Here is a 22117-nt window from a genome sequence, read left to right as displayed (position 1 = left end):
AGCGGATGTGCGTCATCGCGCTGCGCTCACTAGCGTCCTAGGTGAATGGGAAATACGTCAGTTGGGAACGCCGCACTTCTTAGCAGCAGCGGGAAGGGTGGTGTAAAGCCTGGTCGCTTCCCTGGGCCTGCGGCTCCGCCATGAACAGCGTGGGGGAGGCGTGCACGGAGCTGAAGCGCGAGTATGACCAGTGCTTCAACCGCTGGTTCGCCGAGAAGTTCCTCAAGGGGGAGAACGCGGGGGACCCCTGCGTGCAGCTCTTCAAGCGCTACCAGCTCTGCGTGCAGGTGGGGGAAGTGGGCCCGGCGCAGAGGAAGGGGAGCGAGTCGCCATTGGGCGGGGCGAGTGACCGTGGGGAAGGACCCTCGAAGGGAAGAGGGAGGGTGGGGGTGTCCCCTGGCTTCCTCTTCCGTCACGGGGGGAGGCCTCCCCCGCACAAACCCTGCCTAGCCAAGCGCTGCCTTGGGCAAGTTGGCATCTCAGCTGGCGGCGCTCCGGCCCCGCCTGCCCTTGAGCAGGGCTGCGAAGGCGTGGTTACGTTTGGGTTCATTGGGGCAGAGTGACTGGGAGTACAATAGATGGAAGAGGAAGGCTCAAATAAATTGGTTAGTCTCTAAGGTGCCACAAGTACTCCTTTTCTTTTTGCGAAGGCTTGCTGTGTTACCCTGGTGAAATCACTTAGCAAAACCAGGGCTCAGAAAAGCCATCTGTGAAATGTTTTGGGGATAGCTGTGTTAGTCTGTATCAGCAAAAACAACGGGGAGTCTGATGAAGTGGGTTCTAGCCCACGAAAGTTTATGCCTAAATAAATGTGTTAGTCTCTAAGGTGCTGCAAGGACTCCTTGTTGTGGGTTTTTGGGTTTTTTTTTTTAAACTCTGTGAAGTGGGGATGAACTTATCCACTTCAGAAGGGTGGTGGTGTGAAGATTAAATTCCTTAGTATTTTGAGACCTAGGTATTACAGTAGGTTTCACTATTGTTAAGTATCATTTTGAAGATGAAGAAATCACTTGTGATGAGACATTTAAAATCTTATTAAAATGTTCATAGTTTGCAAGACTTTTTGGGACAGGAATCAGTCAGATTTGACTCATTCTCTTCGTTTGAGACCCACATTAATCTGAGAGACTTGATGTTATAGAGACTATTCACGATTTCCATGGTGTGTGTATCCTGTTTTGTTACTGTCAGTACTGATAGACTATTTCACTCACTCATACATTAAATTCTCAAACATTAGTGATGACCTCTCTTTCCCCTCTCTTTAATTGCCTCTTATGCAGGGGGAATTTAACTTTCAGTCATAAGAATGGCCATACTGGGTCAGACCAAAGGTCCATCTAGCCCAGTATCCTGTCTTCTGACAATGGCCAGTGCCAGGTGCACCAGAGGGAATGAACAGAATGGGTAATCATCAAGTGGTCTATCCTTTGTTGCCCATTCCCAGCTTCTGGCAAACAGAGGGTAGGGACGCTATCCTTGTCCATCCTGGCTAATAGCCATTGATGGATCTGTTCTCCATGAATTTATCTAGTTCTTTTTTTGAACGCTGTTACAGTCTTGGCCTTCACAACACCCTCTGGCAAGGAGTTGCACAGGTTGTGCGTTGTGTGAGGAAATACTTCCTTTTGTTTGTTTTTAAATCTGCTGCCTATTAATTTCATTTGGTGACCCCTAGTTCTTGTGTTATGAGAAGGAGTAAATAACACTTCCTTATTCACTTTCTCCACACCGTCCTGATTTTATAGACCTCTATCATATACCCCCTTAGTCATATTTTTTCCAAGCTGAAAAGTCCCCGTCTTATTAATCTCTCCTCCTACAGCAGCCGTTCCATACACATAATCATTTTTGTTGCCCTTTTCTGAACCTTTTCCAATTCCAATGTATCTTTTTTGAGATGGGGCGACCACAACTGCATGCAGTATGCAAGACGTGGGCATACCATGGATTTATATAGAGGCAATATGATATTTTCTGTCTTATTAGCTATCCCTTTCTTAATGATTCCCAGCATTGTTTGCTTTTTTGACTGCCGCTGCACATTGAGTGGATGTTTTCAGAGAACTATCCTCAATGACTCCAAGATCTCTTTCTTGAGTGGTAACAGCTAATTTAGACCCCTCATTGTATATTGGGATTGTTTTCCAATGTGCATTACTTTGCATTTATCAACATTGAATTTCATCTGCCATTTTGTTGCCCAGTCACCCAGTTTTGAGAGATCCTTTTGTAGCTCTTCGCAGTCTGCCTAGGATTGAACTATTTTGAGTAGTTTTGTATCATCCGCAAATTTTGCCACCTCACTGTTTACCCCTTTTTTTCCAGATCATTTATGAATATGTTGAATAGGAGTGGACCCAGTACAGACCCCTGGGGGATACCACTATTTACCTCTCTCCATTCTGAAAACTGACCATTTATTCCTATCCTTTATTTCCTATTCTTTTAACCGGTTACCAATCCATGAGAGGACCCTTCCCTCTTATCCCATGACCGCTTACTTTGCTTAATAGCCTTTGGTGAGGGACCTTGTCAAAGGCTTTCTGAAAATCTAAATACACTATATCCACTGGATCCCCCTTGTCCACATGCTTGTTGACTCCCTCAGAAAATTCTAGTAGATTGGTGAGGCATGGTTTCCCTTTACAAAAACCATGTTGACTCCTCCCCAACAAAATTGTGTTTACCTATGTTTAAGAATTTTGTTCTTTACTATAGTTTCAACCAGTTTGCCTGGTACTGAAGTCTGGCTTACCGGCCTGTAACTGCCAGGGTCACTTCTGGAGCCTTTTTAGAGGTCCCTTAGTATGCCATATTCTATAGTCTCTGCATCATTGATTTGTCTTTCTCTGTATGTTCTCCAGTGTTTAGTTTTTCATTAACAAGAAGAGGAAACATCCTCATTATATTGGGCTTTCTATAAAGAACAGCTCAGAGAAATGAAGATATCTTTATTGGAAGTGCAGTGATAGTGAAAAGCTGATACAATTTATGAGTGCCCTATGTAACTCAGTATAGTAGGTTTCAGAGTAACAGCCGTGTTAGTCTGTATTCGCAAAAAGAAAAGGAGTACTTGTGGCACCTTAGAGACTAACCAATTTATTTGAGCATGAGCATGATGAAGTGAGCTGTATCTCACGAAAGCTCATGCTCAAATAAATTGGTTAGTCTCTAAGGTGCCACAAGTACTCCTTTTCTTTCAGTGTAGTAGGTTATTTTGAGTGCTAGGTATGTCTAGGATTGTGGGGGGGTTTTGAATGGCTGAAATTTCATAAAACAATGGACTTACAACGGCTGTCCAAAGAGGCATTATTGCTTTATTTTTTCTTACATTGCTCATCTCACTATTGGCTCATGTAAGGGCCCAGGTCCTACATGCTGCTGCAAGTGGGTGAATCCCTGTGCTATGAGCCTCATTAACTTCATTGGGACTCCATGCAGGCATAGAGGTCTGACCGCATGATCAGGGCCTGATTTGTTGCCCCCTAGATCTTCTGCATTCTTGAAATTGAAGTCTAATTGGCTGATATATTTCTGGGTCTCCTTTGTTTAAAAATTGTGACAATATTTCGCTTTTTTGTTCAATTACAAATTATTCCATCTGTATTCCAAATCAAAAATTACAACTGGTGGTACTTCCTTCTGTTCATTAAAAATCTTTGGATGCCCTCTTCAGGCCTTTTGTTTTGAGACATTTACTATTACCAAACCTATTGATTCCAGTTGAGTTTTTGTTTTGCTGTCCTCCTCTTACATTTGCTCATAATATGCATTCTCTTCTTCCTTATGGTTAAACACTTTATTGGTTGCTTTATATTTAATATTCCTATTTTTCATCCTAACTCTTAATCATTCTTCAGATGTATGTGGACAAGTATCTTATGTTCTTTTACTCTCCTGGATAGCATGATCTTATGCTCTTTTTTTGTTTAAAGTTATCTTCTTAAGGAGTGTACCTTAATTTGACTCATTCCTTTATTTTCTTCTCTAAACTCATTTAATTTGTGGTCCCTTTGCTTTTACATCTGTTAGCCTTTGACTGTGTATTGAGAGGAAAGGATATCTCACCTTGTTGCATTCACAGTGTTCTGAAATAAATGATCCTGAACAAAGTTGGGGGGGACGACAAAACTCTTCTATTCTAAAATTGATTGTGTGTGTTTCACCAATAGGTATAGCACTTGAGTAGCTAAAATTGCTGACTGGCTACTTTCTTGATGCTCTTCTCATTAAGAAATGCTTTTTGTACTTTTATTGACTTACAGTATATATATATATTACACATACATGTGTTCTGAAGTCTAAAAGAAAATGGGAGGCAGGCCACTTGAGAATCTCTGGGTAAAGAAAAAAGGTGTTTTTAAAAAAAAATGACATGGTAAGGGTCTACTATAGACCTCCAAATCAGGAAGAGAAGGTGGATAAGACATTTATAAATGAAGCAGACATCTCCATATCCAAAAGACCTGGTAGTATCATGGGACTTTAACTACTTGGACATCTGTTGGAAAAGTAATATGGCAAAATACAAAACTTCAATTAGTTACTGGAAAGTATTGGAAACAACTCTTTTTTTTTTCTTTTTTTTTTTTCCCAGAAAGTAGAGGAAGTAACTAGGAGGACTGCCCTTTTAGATTTGATTTTGATTTAACAGTGAGGAATTGGTAGTGCATCTGAAAATGAAATGCAATTTGGATGAAAGTGATCATGAAATGATAGATTTCATGATTCTAAGGCAAGGAAGGAGTGAGAGCAGCAGAATAAGCAAAAAGGACTTTAAAAAAGCAGACTTTTTAACAAACTCAAAGAACTGGTAGGTAAGGTCCCATGGGAAGAAAATCTAAAGTGGTGGGTGTGGTGGGGATGGGGGGAGTAGTTCAGGAGTGCTGGCAGTTTCTCCAGGAGACAAACTATCCCCATGTGATGGAAAGATAAGAATAGTAAGAGGCCAATATGGCTTTATCAGGAGCTCATTAATGACCTGAAAATCAAAAAGGAATCCTGCAAAAAGTGGAAACCTGGACAAATTGCTAAGGAAGAGTACAGAAGAAATGCACAAGCACGTAGGAACAGAATCAGAAAGGTTAAGGCAAAAAATGAGTTACACCTAGCAAGGGACATACAAGGCAATAAGAAGTCCTTTAAATACATTAGGAACTAGAGAAAGATGAAGGCAAGTATAGGTCCTCTAGTTAGCAGGGGAAGAGAGCAAATAACTAATGACCTCAAGAAAGCTCAGGTTTCTGACACTTATTTGGCTTCAGTCTTCACTAAAAAAGGCTAATGGTGACTAAATACTCAACACAATATTAACAACAAGAGGGAAGAAATGCAAGCCAACATAGGGAAAGATCAGGTCAAAGACTATCTAAATAAGTTAGGTGTATTCAAGTCAGCAGAGCCTGATGAAATTCATCCTAGAATACTTAAGGAACTAGCTGCAGCAAACACTGAACCGTTAGTAATTGTCTGAGAACTTCTGGAGGATGGGTGAGATCCCAGAAGACTGGAGAAGGGCCAACAATAGATATGGCCCTAGTGAAAAGCAGAACAAAGAGGACCCAGGGAATTATAGACCAGTCAGCCTTTTGATACATTGAAAAATACTGGCACAAATGTTTAAAAATCAATTTATAAGCAAATAGAGGTTAATAGAGCCATAAGGAATAGCCAGCATGGATTTGTCAAGAACAAATCCTGCCAAACCAACCTCATTTTCTTCTTTGACAGGGTTACTGGCCTAGTGGATAGGGGTAAAGCAGTAGATATGATATATCTTGATTTCCTGGGTTTTTGACGCAGTCCCATATGACATTCTCATAAGAAAACTATGGAAATATGGTCTAGATTAAATGACAGTAAGTTGAGTGCACAACTGGCTGAAAGAATGTACTCAGAGTTCTTTATCAATGCTTCACTGTTAAACTGGGGGGGCCTCTCAAGTGGGGTCCCGCAGGGATCAGTCCTGAGTCTCCTACTAGTAAATGTTCTCATTTATGACTTGGCTAATGGAGTGGAGAGTGCTTATAAAATGTGCAGATGACACCAGGCTGGGATGGGTTGCAAGCACTCTGGAGGACAAGATTAGAATTGATAAGGACTGTGACAAATTAGAGAATTGATCTGAATTAAACAAGATGAAATTCAATAAAGAAGTGCAAGGTACTTCATTTAGGAAGGCAAAAATGCACAACTACAAAATAGTGTATAACTGACTAGGAGGTAGTACTGCTGAGAAGGATCTGGGGCTTATAATAGATGACAAATTTAATACATGTCAACAATGTGATTTAAATTCACAATTGCAAAAACAGCCAATATCATTCTGGGGTGTATTAACAGGAGTGTCATATATAAAGACATGGGAGGTAATTGTCCTACTCTCCTTGGCACTGGTTTGACCTCAGCTGGAGTACTGTGTCCAGTTGTGGGTGCCACACTTTAGGAAAGATGTGGACAAACTGGAGAAAGTTCAGAGGAGTATAACAAAAATGATAAAATACTGAGAAAATCTGACCTATGAAGAAACTTTTTTTTTTAAACCTATGTGTCACCTTGAGAGAAGGCTGAGGGGGGAGGGGTGGCCTGATAAAACTTTCAGATATGTTAAGGGCTCTTATAAAAAGGATGGTGATGACTTGTTCTCTATGTCCACTGAAGGTAGGGCACAGTGTGGACTTCATGACATCTCAAAGTTCCTTCCAGTCCTACATTTCTATGATATAAAACTTAAATTTGTACCTTCCTTAATCTCTCCTATAAAGCTTAATTGCAGTCACCTTTACTTATGTTTTTACTCCATATATACACATTTTTAACATATATTAGTTCTTTCCTCCCTTTCTTCTATGACCCTCCTACACGAAGCTTTACAGACTATTATTGACATTCCAGTTGGAAGAACAGGCAGTCAGTGCTTTTGTAACAGTCATCCTGTCAATTTCTTTCATGATACATTACTCCATGAAGATTTCATCTGTTGCCTTGGTTCTTCTGCTCACAGCACTGAGACCTCATCTTCAGGTCCCTCTAGCTTCTTTCACTCACCGCACCAGGTGTAATTCCTCCAACATATGGATGAGAAGTGTTGGTCTAGGGCTTGGATAAATTTATCTGAGGGAGTCTTGGCTACAATTCATACTATATTCACGGTAGCTCTTTGAGCGTGTCTGATGGTATGGTTTGATGGAAACCTTAATAGCAACCTTGATTGGTCTTAAATTATACCAGGCAGGGAACATGTCTTTATGTAGAACCACAAAACATTATTAAAACAAATTTGCTTTTTTCCCCCCCTTCCTAGAAAGCTATTAAGGAGAAAGACATACCCATCGAAGGGCTGGAATTCATGGGTCCCAGGAAAGGAAAAGCTGAAAACTCCTCCTGATCTTGTTTGGACATCTTGTGCCATTACAATGACCTTTTGGACTTGGAAAAAGAACGTCACAAATACTAGACGATTGCCTTGGATTAGCTGTTATTTCTGCCTGGCTTTTTAAGAAGCAAGAAGTCTTTTCTGCAGTTCCTTTCAGCTAGGTTGTGTGGCAATTACTCTTTCATCCTAAATGAATGTTGTTGGTGGTCTGGCATCATGCGGTGTGTGAATAGCCTTTTTATCAATTTATAATCATAAGTGAATGTACTCTGAACAGGGGAATATTTATTGAAATGGGTTTAGATATTAGCTGATCTATGATCAGTTGCTTTTTTATTTATATAACATTAAGACAATTTTAAATACTGAAATTAATGTGAAAGGGGTTAATTTACGTATTGGAGTGTGCTGCTGGATTTTTACTGGGGATAGGGTTGGTTTCAGGTTTCCTGAAAACTGATGTGCTACAGCTTTGCTTCATATTGTGCACCTGTAATGCTGCCGTGAAAGGCCCACTGCTGGAGTTGCAATGGTTTTTGTTTGAATACACAAGGTGGTGTTTTAATATAGAATACACATCAGTCAACTAAAGTTATGCTTGACTAAATGAGACAACTGTCAGGTTAAACCTGCCTGTGCCCTTTAAGATGGGAAAGGGCCAGCCTGTCACAGAAGTGAATAGGAGCAACTGCTTTCAGAAGGTATTTTCAGCAGCCTTGGGCAGTCCATGCACAGAGCTGAAAAGGCACTGACACTACCTTGAACTTAACTCTATACTACTGAATGGCTGTTGCCCCATAAATAAAGTTTCAACAGTGATTCAATTACACTTCAGTTGTCCTTCTCTAACAGGCACCCCCGCCCCACATGCCCAGAAACACTCCACAGATTAGCCTCAAAATCATGAAGTTAGATGTCTGCTTAAGTTAGATATTTGAATTAGACAAGGGATTCCTGCTTTATGACACCCTAAAACAGTACCCAACTGTCAGCTGGAAATTTGTCTTCCTGCTTTGTAATAAGAAATCTGAAAGGAGAGGGAGAAATGCAACTTTGCGATATACCCCTGCATGAAAACTGATGTCCTAAACCAAAATTTAGCTGGCTGAAGTCTGTTTTCAAGAGTTATTTAAACTTGATTTAGTAACATCAGGAAATGTTGAGTGGTGAGCTTAGTGTAGCATGTAAAGGATTAGTCAAGAACCAAGCTTGTTTTCCAAATTTCTTTAGAGACTTCTGTTTAGCTCCCTTCCTTATACCAATGCACCTTGCCCTTTAGCCTTCCTACTGAAAAAGACTTTTTCCCCTAAGGAGGCTCCTAATGGTGTTTAACTCAAGTCAACCTGAAGTCTATGAAAAACAAAGCTTCCCCCTTCTGCCCCCAGCCCTTCCTCCCTAAATCCCTCTGGAGGTCTTCAAGAATGGATCCTTTTTTCTGCAGACCTTAATGTAGCTGGAGAAAGCAAGAGGTGTAGGTGACTCAGAACAGCAGTTAGTTTCCCCCTTCTCTGAACCTAAGGTTTGCAAAAGGAGAAAATCCCCCCCTGAGCCTTATGAAGGAGTTGTGGGAGGAAGTTTCCTCCTCAAGAACCCATCATGAGCATGGGGAGAAGCTGAAGGAGTGAAAGGAGGAGTCTCCTCTATTGATGTTGCTTCTCCTCTCCACCAGACATGTTAACTGTTTCCATTCTTTTGGACCATAGGACGGTTTCAGTCCTTTGGAAATGAGTGAGTTAATAGGACAGGAGCTCTGTTCCTAGGCACCTTCTAGGATCTAAACAAGGGGACAAACCTTTATCTTAATGAGACTTTTTGTAAAAATTGGAACTTCTTTATTACAGGCCAGAGGAGAACTGCAGCTACAGTGCTCTGGCACAGAGGATGATGCGTGAGACTTTTGACCAACAGATGAAAACAGACTTCTCCTAGACTTTTTAGAGCAGGGGTGGGCAAACTTTTTGGCCTGAGGGCTGCATTGGGTTTCTGAAATTGTATGTTGTGCCTCCCCAAACAGCCAGACATGGCCTGGCCCCTGCCCCTTATCTGACCCCCCTGCTTCTTGCCCTCTGACAACCCCCCTGGGGCTCCTGCCCCATCCTGCACCCTGTGCCCCTGCTGTCCCATCCAACCCCCCTGTCTCCTTCCTGACTGCCCCCCCTGTGACCCCTGCCCCATCCAACCCTCCCCTTCTCCCAGACTACCCCCCAGGATCCCTGCCTCATCCACCCTCCCTGGCCCCTGACTGCCCCTTCTAACCCCTCCTCTCCTTCCTGACTGCCCCCCTGGGACCCCTGTTCACACCCCTCACCACCCCCTGAATTCCCCTGCCCTCTATCCAACTCCTCCCTGCCCCCTTACCGCGCTGCCTGGAGCACCGGTGGCTGGCAGCACGGCTGCACCAGGACAGGCAGCCGCGCAGCACAGAGCACTGGGTCAGTCCGGGCTCTGCCGCCCAGAGTATTGTGCTGCGTGGTGGCAGGGGACGGGGGACAGCAGGGGAGGGGTTGGGGGCTAGCCTCTCAGGCCAGGAGCTCAGGGGACAGGCAGGATGGGCCATAGTTTGCCCCCGTCTGTTCTAGAGTCTGCAGTATGCCTACTATTGTAGGTTACTAGAGTTTGCAGGAATTGAGTTTGTCTCCTAGTCCTCATAACAATTTAAAAAAACTCATTAAAGAAATGTCATTAACTTCATCTTACCGAAGTTAAGATTTCAGCTGTTTAATTGCTGTAAGTACATGCTACCATTAAAAAACCTCCAGAAAATACAGTTAAGGTTGCAGTTCTCAAAGTCCCTGATCTACCTTAACTGTCCCTAGTGATGCTCTGAGAATAGCAAACTCTTCTGATATTATATATTCAGAAGTTTCATTAGCTCAGTGACTAGAACATTTAGAATGCCTTAAGGGGGTTGTGTAGCTGTTAGGCCATACATAGCACCCCAAAAAAATAATCATAGTGTATGGGAGCCAATCCTTCCCCACCCCCCCATCTTCAGTATGGGCCTGATCCTGCCAGCTACTGAGGGCACTCAGCTTCCTACAGCAAAAACTTAGATGGAATCAGTTTGATCCTGTAAGGTGCTAGCACCTTGTTCTCCAAACAGCACTAGCTTATATTTCAGCCTCATAGACTCATGAGAGCTAACATGAAAAAAAAAAAATAGTACAGTAAAAGTCACCAATAAATATCAGGCATTTATATATGAAACAAGTTATAAAGCCAGTTTTCTTTGGAGCACTCCATACAGAGAAAGGGAGATGGTAGGGTGGCATCTTTTGAGCCAGAGTTAATGTTCATTGGGAATGCTGTCTGAGATATAACTTAACATTCTTTATGGATAGTGTGCACTCTAGTCCTGTCTGCAGCTTGCACTTCACCTCAATGAAGCATTTTGGGTCGGAGGAAAGAGGCAGTTATGCTAACGTTAGAGTATTACTATCCCAACTCTGGAAAAACTGTTTCATCAGCTAATACGATTAAGCCAGAAAGTGCCTTATACTGAGCTTTAACATAGGAGGAAACTTGCTTTAGCAACCACGTGTATTCTGCTAAGATGCTGTGTGGGCTGTAATAATGGGGATGAAATAAATATTTGTGAAATGGGGGTAAATAGTGTCTTGTAATGTTCACTTTAGAATTTTTCTTTTGGCTTATTTGCCATTCTCCCTCCAGCTAGAAGATAGGTAGAAATAGAATAGCTGAAGTTCTTTAGAAAAGGGTAGTACTGATCCCTGAACAGTATAAATTAGCTTTTCCCTTTACTGTATTGGAGGAATATATGCTTACTTTTAACTTATTTTTACAAGAGTGTATAGCTTACTCATGGTGAGGACAAAGCCTTCAGTCCCTGCAGCATTTAAGAGTTTCTGGCCCATATTATGTTTTATATGTAGTCGTACAGTTGTTTTTCAAAGTCTGCAGCTAGAGTACTCCTGACCTGTGCTTTAGCTTTTAATGTTATAAAGGAGCAGTAGTGAAATAAGACTCTGGTAAAGTGACTGGTAAGTACAGGAACATAGTAGAAAACAAGCTGTTGCTCCATTGCATCATCTATGTGGTACCACGCTCCATTTGTGAATTAAGTTTGTTTTATTTTTTTAAGTTTGCCACAATGAATGGGTAGGACCTATTCATGGAAAGTGCAGGGCCAAGGAGAATTCAGCTCTGGCTAAATTGAATTGTTTGCATTACAGCATAGATTCTTGTTAATTAGTACTACAAAGTCATAACTAAACAGCTCGCTCCTCTCAACTTCTGTAGGATAAGACTTTATGGTAGAATATGAAAACACTGCTGCTTCAGAACCAACTAGTTAGAATTAAAAGGAAGCTTCTTTCACAGGTGTTACTACTTTGTTGTCCATGATGGACATCTTAGTTTTTATGAATTTGCACAGCACCTCACTCTTAACTGGGCATGTTAGGTCCTAACTTATGCAGTAACATATATATGAAGCAGTATTAGATTATGAAGTCATTTGGCAAAATTGCACAGGGAAAACAGAAGGCACAAGTACGGTCGGGATGCGGAACAGTGCAAATTCTCCAGGATGCTGCAAGAATAGAACTTTGCCACAATATAGGAGCACTACAGCTGGGGAAGACAGTGCTATCTAGTAGAGTATACCTCTCACAGAGACAAGGTTTGTTTATGGATGTGTTAGTTTCCAGAGTTATTCAGTGTAGGATTTCTTGCATCTTTCTTTAAGAGCAGTAGTTGTCAGCAGACCACATACTATATTAGATGGACCACTGCCCTCATATGGTATGACAGTTCCCATTAAACAACTTCAGTTCAATAGCTTTCAAGAATTTTATCTAGCACTTATGCTCCTTTCAACATGATTAATAGCTTAGGGAGAAAATCAATTGCAGTTTAGATCCAATCCTGTTGCTTGCATTAGAGTTTGGTTTTCTAGTATGCATTCCTACCACTAGTCTATTATAGGCCACTCCTATGTCTAATGGCTGCTTAAAGGAGATAAGCAGCAATTAAATCCCTCACTACACTACTGCCTATAAAACCTTTTCCAGCCACCCAAGAAAAGTTTGTTAGCAATAAACTCTGTAATTGGGAAAAGACTAGATCAAGGATTTCCAGTTCTTTACAAAGGTCCACACACAAATGGGAGGTTAGGATTTATTTATGTTAAGTGACCTCCCCTTCAAGTACAGGGCCAAAGGTCAGAATGCCTTTATAATGACAGTACAAGGAATGCAGAATATTTTTTTTAGATTGAGGGTCCCATATGATGTTCTGGTCCAGAGAGAGCAATTGATGCTGTGGTCCAAGTGTTTAGTGATCCTCTTCATAGCCAGTCGGGAGAGCATTAGTATGAGGGTTGTGAAACAGAGTTTTGGTCCCATCTCCCCATGGGAAGGGCTGTTGAAAGAAGTAATTGACAAGATTCCTTGGTAACTGTTTGACAAATCTGCTAAGGCACAAGAAGTCAACTCCTATAACAAACAATGTTTGGGTCTGTACATATTACAGAATTTGAAAGCCTGGAGTAAGTAAGTTGAAGCTGAATTTACACCCACCACTTGTGGTAACAGAGCAGAACTCTTTCTTGAATGCTTGGGTAAATCTACAGTTCTAAACTTGATAATCTAATCTAGTCAGCACTGCACCTCTTGTAATGTTTACAAGCAACTATGGTAAATAGACACACAAGTGTAGAAATGAATTTGATTTACCAATATCCCAAGACAAAATCTAAGCCATGGTGCTTTGAACTAAATACTAGAGGTAGTATATTACAAATTCATTCTACTTATAAATAGCAGTAGACTCAAGAATAATAAAGAGCCCACCACTACTTCTATCCCATTAGGGTTCTTTTATCAATAGCTTCTGCTAGGGATGCCAGTTAGCTGACATCACATCAGGCATTCTCAATAGTTTTCATAGCAAGTCCTCCCCTCCCATTTAGCAATTTGGGAAAGACAGGGTGATCAACCCAACATCTGTGTGTGACCCCTTGACTGAGAACCCACACTCCAGTTCCTTCCACCCTCTCATTCATGACAAAGCTGCCCTTTGATCTGCATGAATGTAAGTTAAGTGGAAAAACTATTTAGGACCAAAACCTTGATGTTTAAAGTTTTACACTCACGCATGTAAGATGGAAGGAGAACTCCACATCTACATATAAATACCACAGCTGACAGCCTAAAAGCTCTCCCCCGCCTCAACAGGTGTGAGCTCTTATTCATGATATTACAAATACACATTTCCCTATCAGTCAATTCCACCTCACATCACTGATACTTACTGCAAAAAACAATACAAGCAGTAGTAATCTTGGAATAAATAATTCAGTGACTGGAGAAGATAAGAGCACCTTTATAAGCACTGTTGCACATACCTTGGTCCTGATGCGGAGGTGAGCATAAGGAACAAACTCGTTTCTTTCATGTTCATGCTGCATCTTTAAGTAGCAGTTCAGCATGCATACACCAACACCAGGAAGAGCAACCACAAAAGACAGGATCTTCCATGTCTGAGCTAATGAAGGAAATAAAATACCATGAAGATGCTCAACAGTACAGCTATCCAAAAAATGAGAATTTCCAAGTGGTGATGCATTTCAAAATCTGTTTTGAATTAGAATGAAAACAAGTTTTCAGACTTGAGAGATTATGGAAAATATTTTGGTTTTGGATAATTTGAGATTTGTTTGAACACAGTTTTTCAAAATTTGTATTCAATTTTTATATGAAAGCAGTTGTGTCATGATTTCACATGATATAGCATCTGGTATTACATACAAAATGACAAATCAAATACCATATTCAAAAATTCTATTTTGAAAATTTTTCAAAACAAGTATTGAAAACATTTTGAAAGGAAGTTTCAAAGTCTTCAGTGTTGTGAAAAAAAGTTGGTTTAATCAAGTGTTTTGGCAGAAGACTTTTAATTAATATTTTCTGATCAGCTCTAGTTAACAGTAATTTCTGAGACAGTAGCAAGCTTCATACACTGCACTAACTCCCTGAATATTTCATACATCTGTGCAGCACTAATTCAGCTGAGAAGCACCCTGGACAGACCTCTTCGAATACAATGGTTTTCACACAAACACTTTCCTTATCAGCAAATTGATGCACTTAGAGAACTATGCAGAACGTGGCCAAGGAGGAATGGATTTGGTTGTATGGTGCATTGCATTCTCAGTGTCACTGCACAAAACAGTTACTCCATAAGGGTTAGGATCTCTTGTGAAGTAGCCCCTTGACTCCCGTTTTCTATCCCCACGACACCAATCGGTGCACACCCTTGCACCAGGGAAGACTTCTCTGGAACATGAGGGCTTTGCACCAACGTAAGCTCATCACCGCAGAGTCCCTAATGGCGGCAGGCCCTCGGACCAAAGAGGAATACCCTTGTGATTTTTTACAGTTATTGTGGGAGCAAGACGGCAGCGGCAGGCACAGACCCCCAGCCCAGCGGGAGGGAGACGCACGGACTTGGGGAGGGGCAGGGAAGAGGCGTCTCCGCCGCACACGGGGAAATGCCCCCGGCCAAGGACGGGCTCGAACCGCGGCTTACGGCCCGTTCCCTCGGGCTGGGTCCGGGTCTCCCTGGCCGCAGCGAGGGGAGGCGTCGCTGCGCGCCCGGGGAAGCGGGCTCAGCCCAGGCCCCAGAGACGCCGCTGAGGGGCTTGGCCTGCGGGCGCTTCGCTCAGCGCAAGGTCACCCGGCCGTCGCCAGCCCCGCCCGGTCGCGGCGCCCCCGTTACCTGCCCCAGCCTCCCCGTGAGCCGCTGCCGACATGAGCCGTCCCAACGGGGCCCGGGGGGCGCCAGCGAGAAGCAGCCGGGAGACTCTTGCGAGCGCCGCCATCTCTACCGCTCAGGCTAGGCTGTGGGTGGGGTCGCTTCCCCAATCCCCGGAACAGGCAATAACCGGATGGGACGCCGGCACACCATGCGCATGTGCTCCAATGCGGGCGCCATCTACGTCCGCACCCACGTAACGATTGCCCCTAGACTCGTACTGAGCATGCGTCCTGCTCCGAACGGGTTCCACCTCGAGGCTGACATTGAGGATTGCACTCGACTGTTGTCAAAGTCCTCCTTACTCCGCATGCGCTAATGGGAGGCCTCTCATCAATCACGTGGTTCCTTTTGGCGCCTCACCTGGCTGACAGCCATTTTGGACGTCGAGCTGTCCGCGGCGCCCGCTGAGAGGGACCTGCGCCGCGCTGGGTACTCAGCTAGACCGACAGCGCCCCCTGCGGTGTAGCGCCGCCGAGCGTCATGGCTGGAACTGGGGAGGCTCGCAGAGCGCGAGGACGGTGGCTCTAGCAGGATGGGGCGTTCTAGAGCAGCAGGCTGGCCTAGGGGGTCTAGAGCAGGGAAGGGCGGGCGCTAGAACAGCAGGGCTTGGGGTGGAAGGTGCTGTGGGCAGTGAAAGGGCCTGAGGGGGCGTTCTGGAGCCGCATGGGGGAGAGTCGAGGCGGGTTTCTTGGGAGGCCAGAGATGGCTCCAGAAGAGCACTGTGGGGTTCTAGAGCAGCCGGAGCTGAAGAAGAATGTGACTCTTGGAACTACAGGTACCAGTAGGAGGTGATGGATGGAGAGGGGCAGCAAAACAAGTCCCCTGACTCTAGCAGCCCTGCACAGCATCCAAAGTAAGCATGAGCTGTCACCTAGAAGCCAGCGGAGGTGGGGCAACTCAAACCCTCTTCTCTGCGAGGTGTGGCCAGAAAGTGGGAACGTTTTCTTTAAAGCCCCAGTGACAGGAGAAACAGTGGTGTTACTTAGAGCAAGTTACATAATTTTCAGGAAACTGAAAATAGCTGTATGGAAGTGGGGTAGAAAATGAAAGTATGATAAGCTGTTACCCTTTGGGCTGCAGGGAAAACCTGGCTATCAAGGTGGAACTTTGGTCCGTTCAAGCACTCTGGAAGAGTAGGAGAAAATCCTGGTGCCCTGGTTCTAGCCCAGTAAAAGAGATCACAATGCCCACAGCTCTGTGTGAGCCATTTCTGAGTGCAGAATGGCTGCTGCATTTGCCTTTGTAGCCACTACTCTGCTAGGCCTTAATTTATCACTTTGGGATGTGAAGACTGCTGACCATGTCAGTAAAAGTACATTTTCTTAATGAAACATACTCTTACCATCCCCACTGATTCATTTCTAAAAAATTGGTTCATATTCTGATTCTAATGTTTGTTTGATTACACAAATAGAATAAATGTACAGTCTAAAAGAAGTATACAGTCTTTTGCCCCTTTTACAACTAGACAGAAGTAAAGGAGTGGTTCTCATCTTTGGAGTGGACATGGATCATGAAACTTTTCTGTTTTGTTTTTTTTTTTAATTTATTTTCTACATACTGTGTTTTCATTTTTTTTTTCATTTAAAAAAAAAAATTCTAGACCCTGTGGTTGCAAAGAAAACATGCTGAATGCAAATAGCTGCAGAACTTGAGTCTAATAAATATATAGGACTGGGACCTCTGTATTTTATGACATTTTCCTAAAAATATATCAATTATACATTCTGATACTATTTGTACAGTATTAAATCATCAGCTGTATATGTATTGGCCTAAATGCTACATTCTGCGAGATGGAGGTAAATCCTAAGGAACTTCATTGAAGTCAGTGGAGTTACTTCGGGTTTACACTGATGTAAACAAGAATATAATTTGAACCATGGAATGTAAATGTCTGCGTAGGCCTTGTAACCTGTCCAGCTGTCTCCCATGTGCCCCCTCGTGGTCTAGGATCATGGCAGTCCAACTCAGTTTCTCCTCTTGGACTATTCAAATAAACTTCACTTGATGCTTTTTCTTGGTCAGAATACTCCTCCTTGGGGATTGGGTTTATTAATATCAAACAAACTGTAAATAAACCGCTTGAACAAAGTCCAAGTCCACACAACCCAAAGGTTTTCTTCCTCTTCCCAGGCTTTCCTGTCTGGGACCTTTGCAATCACTTTCCTACATGGTCAGATTTTCTCCCAGTCCATCCTGCCTGGAGAGCTTTCTTCACTCTGTAGTTTCTACCACAGGTTCCTGAGTGCCTCCTCCTCTCCTCTTTCAACTGAAACATCATGTTCGTTGTATACTGGAATCACTGGATGGTCAGGTGGACTTATCCTGTAATAAGGGTTTACTTAGCCCCAGGCTCTCCAGACCATATGTCAAGTCACCCTATTACAGGCCCTATATGGCACTTTTCTTTTTTTAAGTATTGCATTTGGGGTTTGTTAGTTTATTGACTGAAAGCACAAAAGAGTTTGGGATAGACGATCACAAGATAAAAAAGTCACAAACACTGCCTTCTCTCTTGCTGGCTGCTCTTTTAGAACTAAATTTAAAAGAGAAAACCCATTCTTCTCTGTCCACCCTTGAATGAATCACTAGTCCTTTGTACTAAATTTCAAGGGTCAAATTTAGCCCTGCTGTAAGTGAATTCAGCTTCCATTGAAGTCAAAGGATGTTGTGCCTGCTTCCCAATGTCTGAATTTGGCCCCAACGCAATTTTGTGTGCTTAAGCAGCACAGTTCCTGAGTTCTCTTCTAGTAGCACCATTTTATTGGAGTCTGACTGATGCCCATGAGACCTCAGGGAGAAGCTATGTAAATGGAGCGGGTACAGTTTCAAAGACTCATCAACTCTGCAGTAAACTGAGAGGTTTCCTGTTCTTAGTAGTACAGGTAGCAACAGAGAACAGGGAAAGTAAAGAGACTGTGGAGTTCAAACTAAGGACAACAGCAAGGTTTGATCTGTGTGTGAATGATAGAGAAGGAACTTCCCAAGAGAAAAAGAAGTGCTGGTGTCTGCTGAAAAAAGTCAGTGAGAAATGATGAGGCACAGAAAGAAAGAACAGTGAGGACCCAAATACACAGGCAAATTTTGTCAAGATTATTTTATTACACAGTAGTTCACTAGGTGTGTTGTAAGACCCTGACCATTATGCTTCAAAGTACGTTGCATGCCCCTGATTAATACACATCAATACACCAAGGACTTGGGCCCTGATTCAGCAAAGCATTTATGCACATGCTTAAGTCTTTGCTGAATCAGGATGGGATTATTACATACTTAAACTCTTTCTGGATTTGGGGCCTGGATATTGCAGCTCCTCCAAATACAGAGCTCCCATTTGATTTCATTTGGAGTTCAGCATGTGGCAGGCTTGCAGGATCAGGCTCTAAGAAGAGGTTTTGAAATTAATATTTTTATGAACAGAAGGCACATATTTTATAGTGTTGTTTAAATGACTAGATCAAGATTTAAGTGCTTTATTATAGTTACAAAACAAAATACCATTTGTGTAGCAAGTTCCATATAGACAGTACACTCCTATATTTACAGCCAGAGAAGAGAAATGTAAAGAAGTAACAAACATCTACACTTTCAAGCCAGACCCCGGCTAACATCAGTGGTGGCCATACAAATGGAACCAGTCGAGCAAAGAAAAAGGAGAGAAACCAGAAAAGGTGAATTAACTAAACCAACAGCAAGTTGCTCCACCATGATCAGAGGAGAAGCATAAAATGGGAATATTCAAAGTAGCTGTATGAGCAAAAGTTTGAAGATCTTAGTGCTCTGGGTAGAGTCCTAGGCAATTTCATCACAAATTCAAGGACTTAAATGTGCTCAGGTTTCAGTAATGTATGCTGAATCCTGATTAGACTGACATCTAGAGTGGATATCATACCTCCCCACTTTTAAGAAACACTTGAATGCTTTTCTGTTTCAAAGATGGGTTTTTTATGTATCATGGGCACTTTTGGCCTTAGGGGTAGAACCTTCCTTTTTCCTTCCCTCTCATACCACTCCCAATGTTTGGTTTCTGGGGTTTTAGTTTAGAGAGTTTTTTAAATGTAATTATGTTTTCTAATTTCTTTATTGATGTACAGCAATCCTTGGCAAGGGGAGAGTGGCACTTTGTTAATAGAATGCAATTAGTCATTGTTCATTATTATTAATATCTTCTGCCATTAGTCACAATTTTTTACTAGACTTTGGGGTTCACATTTTCTTTAGGTGGCAGTTTCAATCACTTGGCATTATCTCGGTTGAATAACTCAAATAATTGCTCATGGAATAAGAACTCTTTCACTTCCATATCAGTGGTTCATACCTGGCCCACATTTGTAATGACCACAAATTGTTAAAAGAAAAGGAGTACTTGTGGCACCTTAGAGACTAACAAATTTATTTGAGCATAAGCTTTCGTGAGCTACAGCTCACTTCATCAGATGCATTCAGTGGAAAATACAGTGGGGAGATTTATATACATAGAGAACATGAAATAATGGGTGTTACCATACACACTGTAACGAGAGTACACAAAAACTAACCTGCTCTTGGCACTGATAGTACTTGGCACCTTTATTAATCTAGCAGATTAAGAGTCTCAATGGACAAGGAAACTCATCTCCCTAATGCTGGAAGTAAACTGTCCCGTCCAGAATAAACATAAAATGGAAGAACAGATGTGTGCTTCATCTAGTGGTTAGAGAACAGACATAAGAGTTTGCGGTTCTGTTCCTGCCTCTACCACTGACTCTGTGTAATCTTGGGCAGGTCATTCTGGGCCAGGTTGCTATCAGCTCCCTTTGCTATTTGGGATTGTCATCTCTGATATAGGCTAGTATAGCCCTAGGATAGCAAATATGAATCTGGCCTTCTGTGGCTTAGCTATCCTGAATCTGATTCACTACCCATATGTTCCTCCGCATTGTGCTGGTTTGACTCCATTGAAATCTGTGTATTACATTGATTTAAAATTGAAGTACTGTAGAGGTGAATCAGCACCCCGTCTGTATAAATGAAGATGATAGTTCTTATCCATATTTGTTAGGGATGTTGGGAGACTTAAAGGTCTGATTCCCTTTTCACTTACAGTCAGTGCGGTAAATCAGGAGAGACTTCACTGATTCATAGATTCCAAGGCCAGAAAAGACCAGTGTGATCATCTAGTCTGATCTCCTGCATAAAACCTCCCCAAAATAATTCCTTTTGAACTAGAGTGTATCTTTAAAAAAAATCCAATCTTGATTTAAAAATTGCCAGGAATGGAGAATCCACCATGACTCCTGATACATTGTTCCAGTGGATAATAGCACTCACTGTTAAGAATGTACACCTTATTGCTAGTCTGAGTTTGTCTAATTTCAACTTCCAGCCCTTGAATCTTGGTATAGCTTTGTCTACTAGACTGAAGAGCCCATGATCAAATATTTGTTCCCCATGTAGGTACTTACAGACTGTGATCAAATGTGGTGGGGTATACAAATCCCACACTGTAGAAGGAGGGTTATGGACCTGCTCTGGGCCCAGGCAGCCCCTCCCCACAATACCTGTAAAGTCTGCGCAAGGTAGGGGAAGAGCTTAAAAAGGGAAGCAGAGTAGCTTGCCGGAAGGCAGAGGGGGAGGTGAGATGACCTGTACTCCTGGGAAGGACCACCATAGGAGCTCTTGTTGTTTGAGGTCTGGTAGTGCTGACTTAAACAAACCTGTGGTGCAAAGGAGGAACTAGTGACTTTTGAAGGTCAGAAACATTATTTTTGTGTTCAGTTCTTTATTTTACCCAGTGGGAAGAGGGGCACTGATAGGACGTGCTCCTGGGAGGCAGCTGCATAGCACCCTAAAGTGCAGGGCTTAGCTGCCTATCATTGGGCCCTGGATCAGAGCCTTGTGGAGAGGGTGGACCTAGACTCCCCTATCAACCTCTAAAGAGGGGACAATGACAGAAGTCTATACCTTGACAGGGAACCAAGTTGGGGAATACCCTGAAGGTGCAAGGGTCCAGGCCCCAAGATCCCGAATAAAGGGGAAAGCCCTGAATCCCTTGCTGACTTCTGAGGAGCTCCACATTATTGAACTCTTTATGTGTATCCTGAAGGGTGGACTTGAATGTGTGACCTGGCCAGAGGATGGAGTCACTAAAATGACAACCTACCACAGAGTGGAGTTACAGTGAGAAAGGTTTCAGAGTAGCAGCCGTGTTAGTCTGTATTCTCAAAAAGAAAAGGAGTACTTGTGGCACCTTAGAGACTAACAAATTTATTTGAGCATAAGCTTTTGTGAGCTATAGCTCACTTCATCGGATGCATTCAGTGAGAAAGCGGAATGGCTGGAAGACAACTTGCCATACCCCTGACTGACCACTAGGCGGCACTGATGGTGAGTATTCCCAGGTAACCTTCTCCTTGTTAAGCTAAATTGAATTCTTGAGGCTATCACAATAAGGAATGGTCTCTGATTCTTTAATCATTCTTGTGGCTCTTCTCTGAAGTCACTGAAACCTATCAATGTAAAACCCCTTGTAAGTGAAAGCTTAGGAAAGAGAGACAACTAAGTGAGTCTATAAAATCATGAATGGTGTGGAAAAAGTGAATAAGGAAGCATGATTTATCCCTTCACATAACAAAAGAACCAGGAGTCATTCAATGAAATTAATAGGCAGCAGGTTTAAAACTAACATAAGGAAGTACTTCTTCACACAACACACAGTCAATCTGTGGAACTTGTTGCCAGCGGATATTGTGAAGGTCAAAACTATAATTGGATTTAAAAAACAACTAGATAAGTTCATGGAAGATAGGTCTATCAATGGCCATTAGCCAAGATGGCCAGGGACACAACCCCATGCTCTGAGTGTCCCTAAACCGCTGAATGGCAGGGGCTGGATCGCTCCGTAATTGCCTTGTTCTGTTAATTCTCTCTGAAGCATTTGGCGCTGGCCACTGTTGGAAGACAGGATGCTGGGCTAGA

The 22117-nt window shown here is 42.6% G+C and overlaps 2 protein-coding genes across 2 annotated transcripts; one reads left to right on the top strand and one right to left on the bottom strand.

The window, feature by feature from the left end:
- The first annotated feature begins 20 nt into the window (after window positions 1-20).
- TRIAP1 (TP53 regulated inhibitor of apoptosis 1) lies at window positions 21-9543 on the top strand. The gene is made up of 2 exons (XM_074972369.1): window positions 21-287; window positions 7307-9543. Exons 1-2 carry the CDS (start codon window positions 141-143, stop codon window positions 7388-7390), a joined length of 231 nt encoding a protein of 76 aa, XP_074828470.1. The 5' UTR covers window positions 21-140; the 3' UTR covers window positions 7391-9543.
- A 981-nt stretch (window positions 9544-10524) lies between these two features.
- COX6A1 (cytochrome c oxidase subunit 6A1) lies at window positions 10525-15314 on the bottom strand. The gene is made up of 3 exons (XM_074972737.1): window positions 15119-15314; window positions 13746-13885; window positions 10525-12760 (listed from the first exon to the last, which is right to left on the bottom strand). The coding sequence occupies exons 1-3, from the start codon at window positions 15219-15221 to the stop codon at window positions 12674-12676; spliced, it is 330 nt and encodes a 109-aa protein (XP_074828838.1). The 5' UTR covers window positions 15222-15314; the 3' UTR covers window positions 10525-12673.
- Window positions 15315-22117: the final 6803 nt, after the last annotated feature.

Source organism: Natator depressus, chromosome 15 (assembly GCF_965152275.1).
Source record: "Natator depressus isolate rNatDep1 chromosome 15, rNatDep2.hap1, whole genome shotgun sequence".
Lineage (NCBI taxonomy): Eukaryota > Metazoa > Chordata > Testudines > Cheloniidae > Natator > Natator depressus.
The sequence above is the reverse complement of the archived record's forward strand: the minus strand, read 5'-3'. Positions and strand labels throughout refer to the sequence as shown.

Bases quoted from the DNA above. Each gene is read 5' to 3' on its own strand.
- TRIAP1 (XM_074972369.1), top strand. From the start codon at position 141: ATGAACAGCGTGGGGGAGGCGTGCACGGAGCTGAAGCGCGAGTATGAC. The intron at 288-7,306 runs GTGGGGGAAGTG...CCCCCTTCCTAG, and splicing joins GCTACCAGCTCTGCGTGCAG to AAAGCTATTAAGGAGAAAGA.
- COX6A1 (XM_074972737.1), bottom strand. From the start codon at position 15,221: ATGGCGGCGCTCGCAAGAGTCTCCCGGCTGCTTCTCGCTGGCGCCCCC. The intron at 13,886-15,118 runs GTAACGGGGGCG...TTCCTTCATTAG, and splicing joins TCACGGGGAGGCTGGGGCAG to CTCAGACATGGAAGATCCTG. The intron at 12,761-13,745 runs GTATGTGCAACA...TTCTTTCAACAG, and splicing joins ACCTCCGCATCAGGACCAAG to CCCTTCCCATGGGGAGATGG.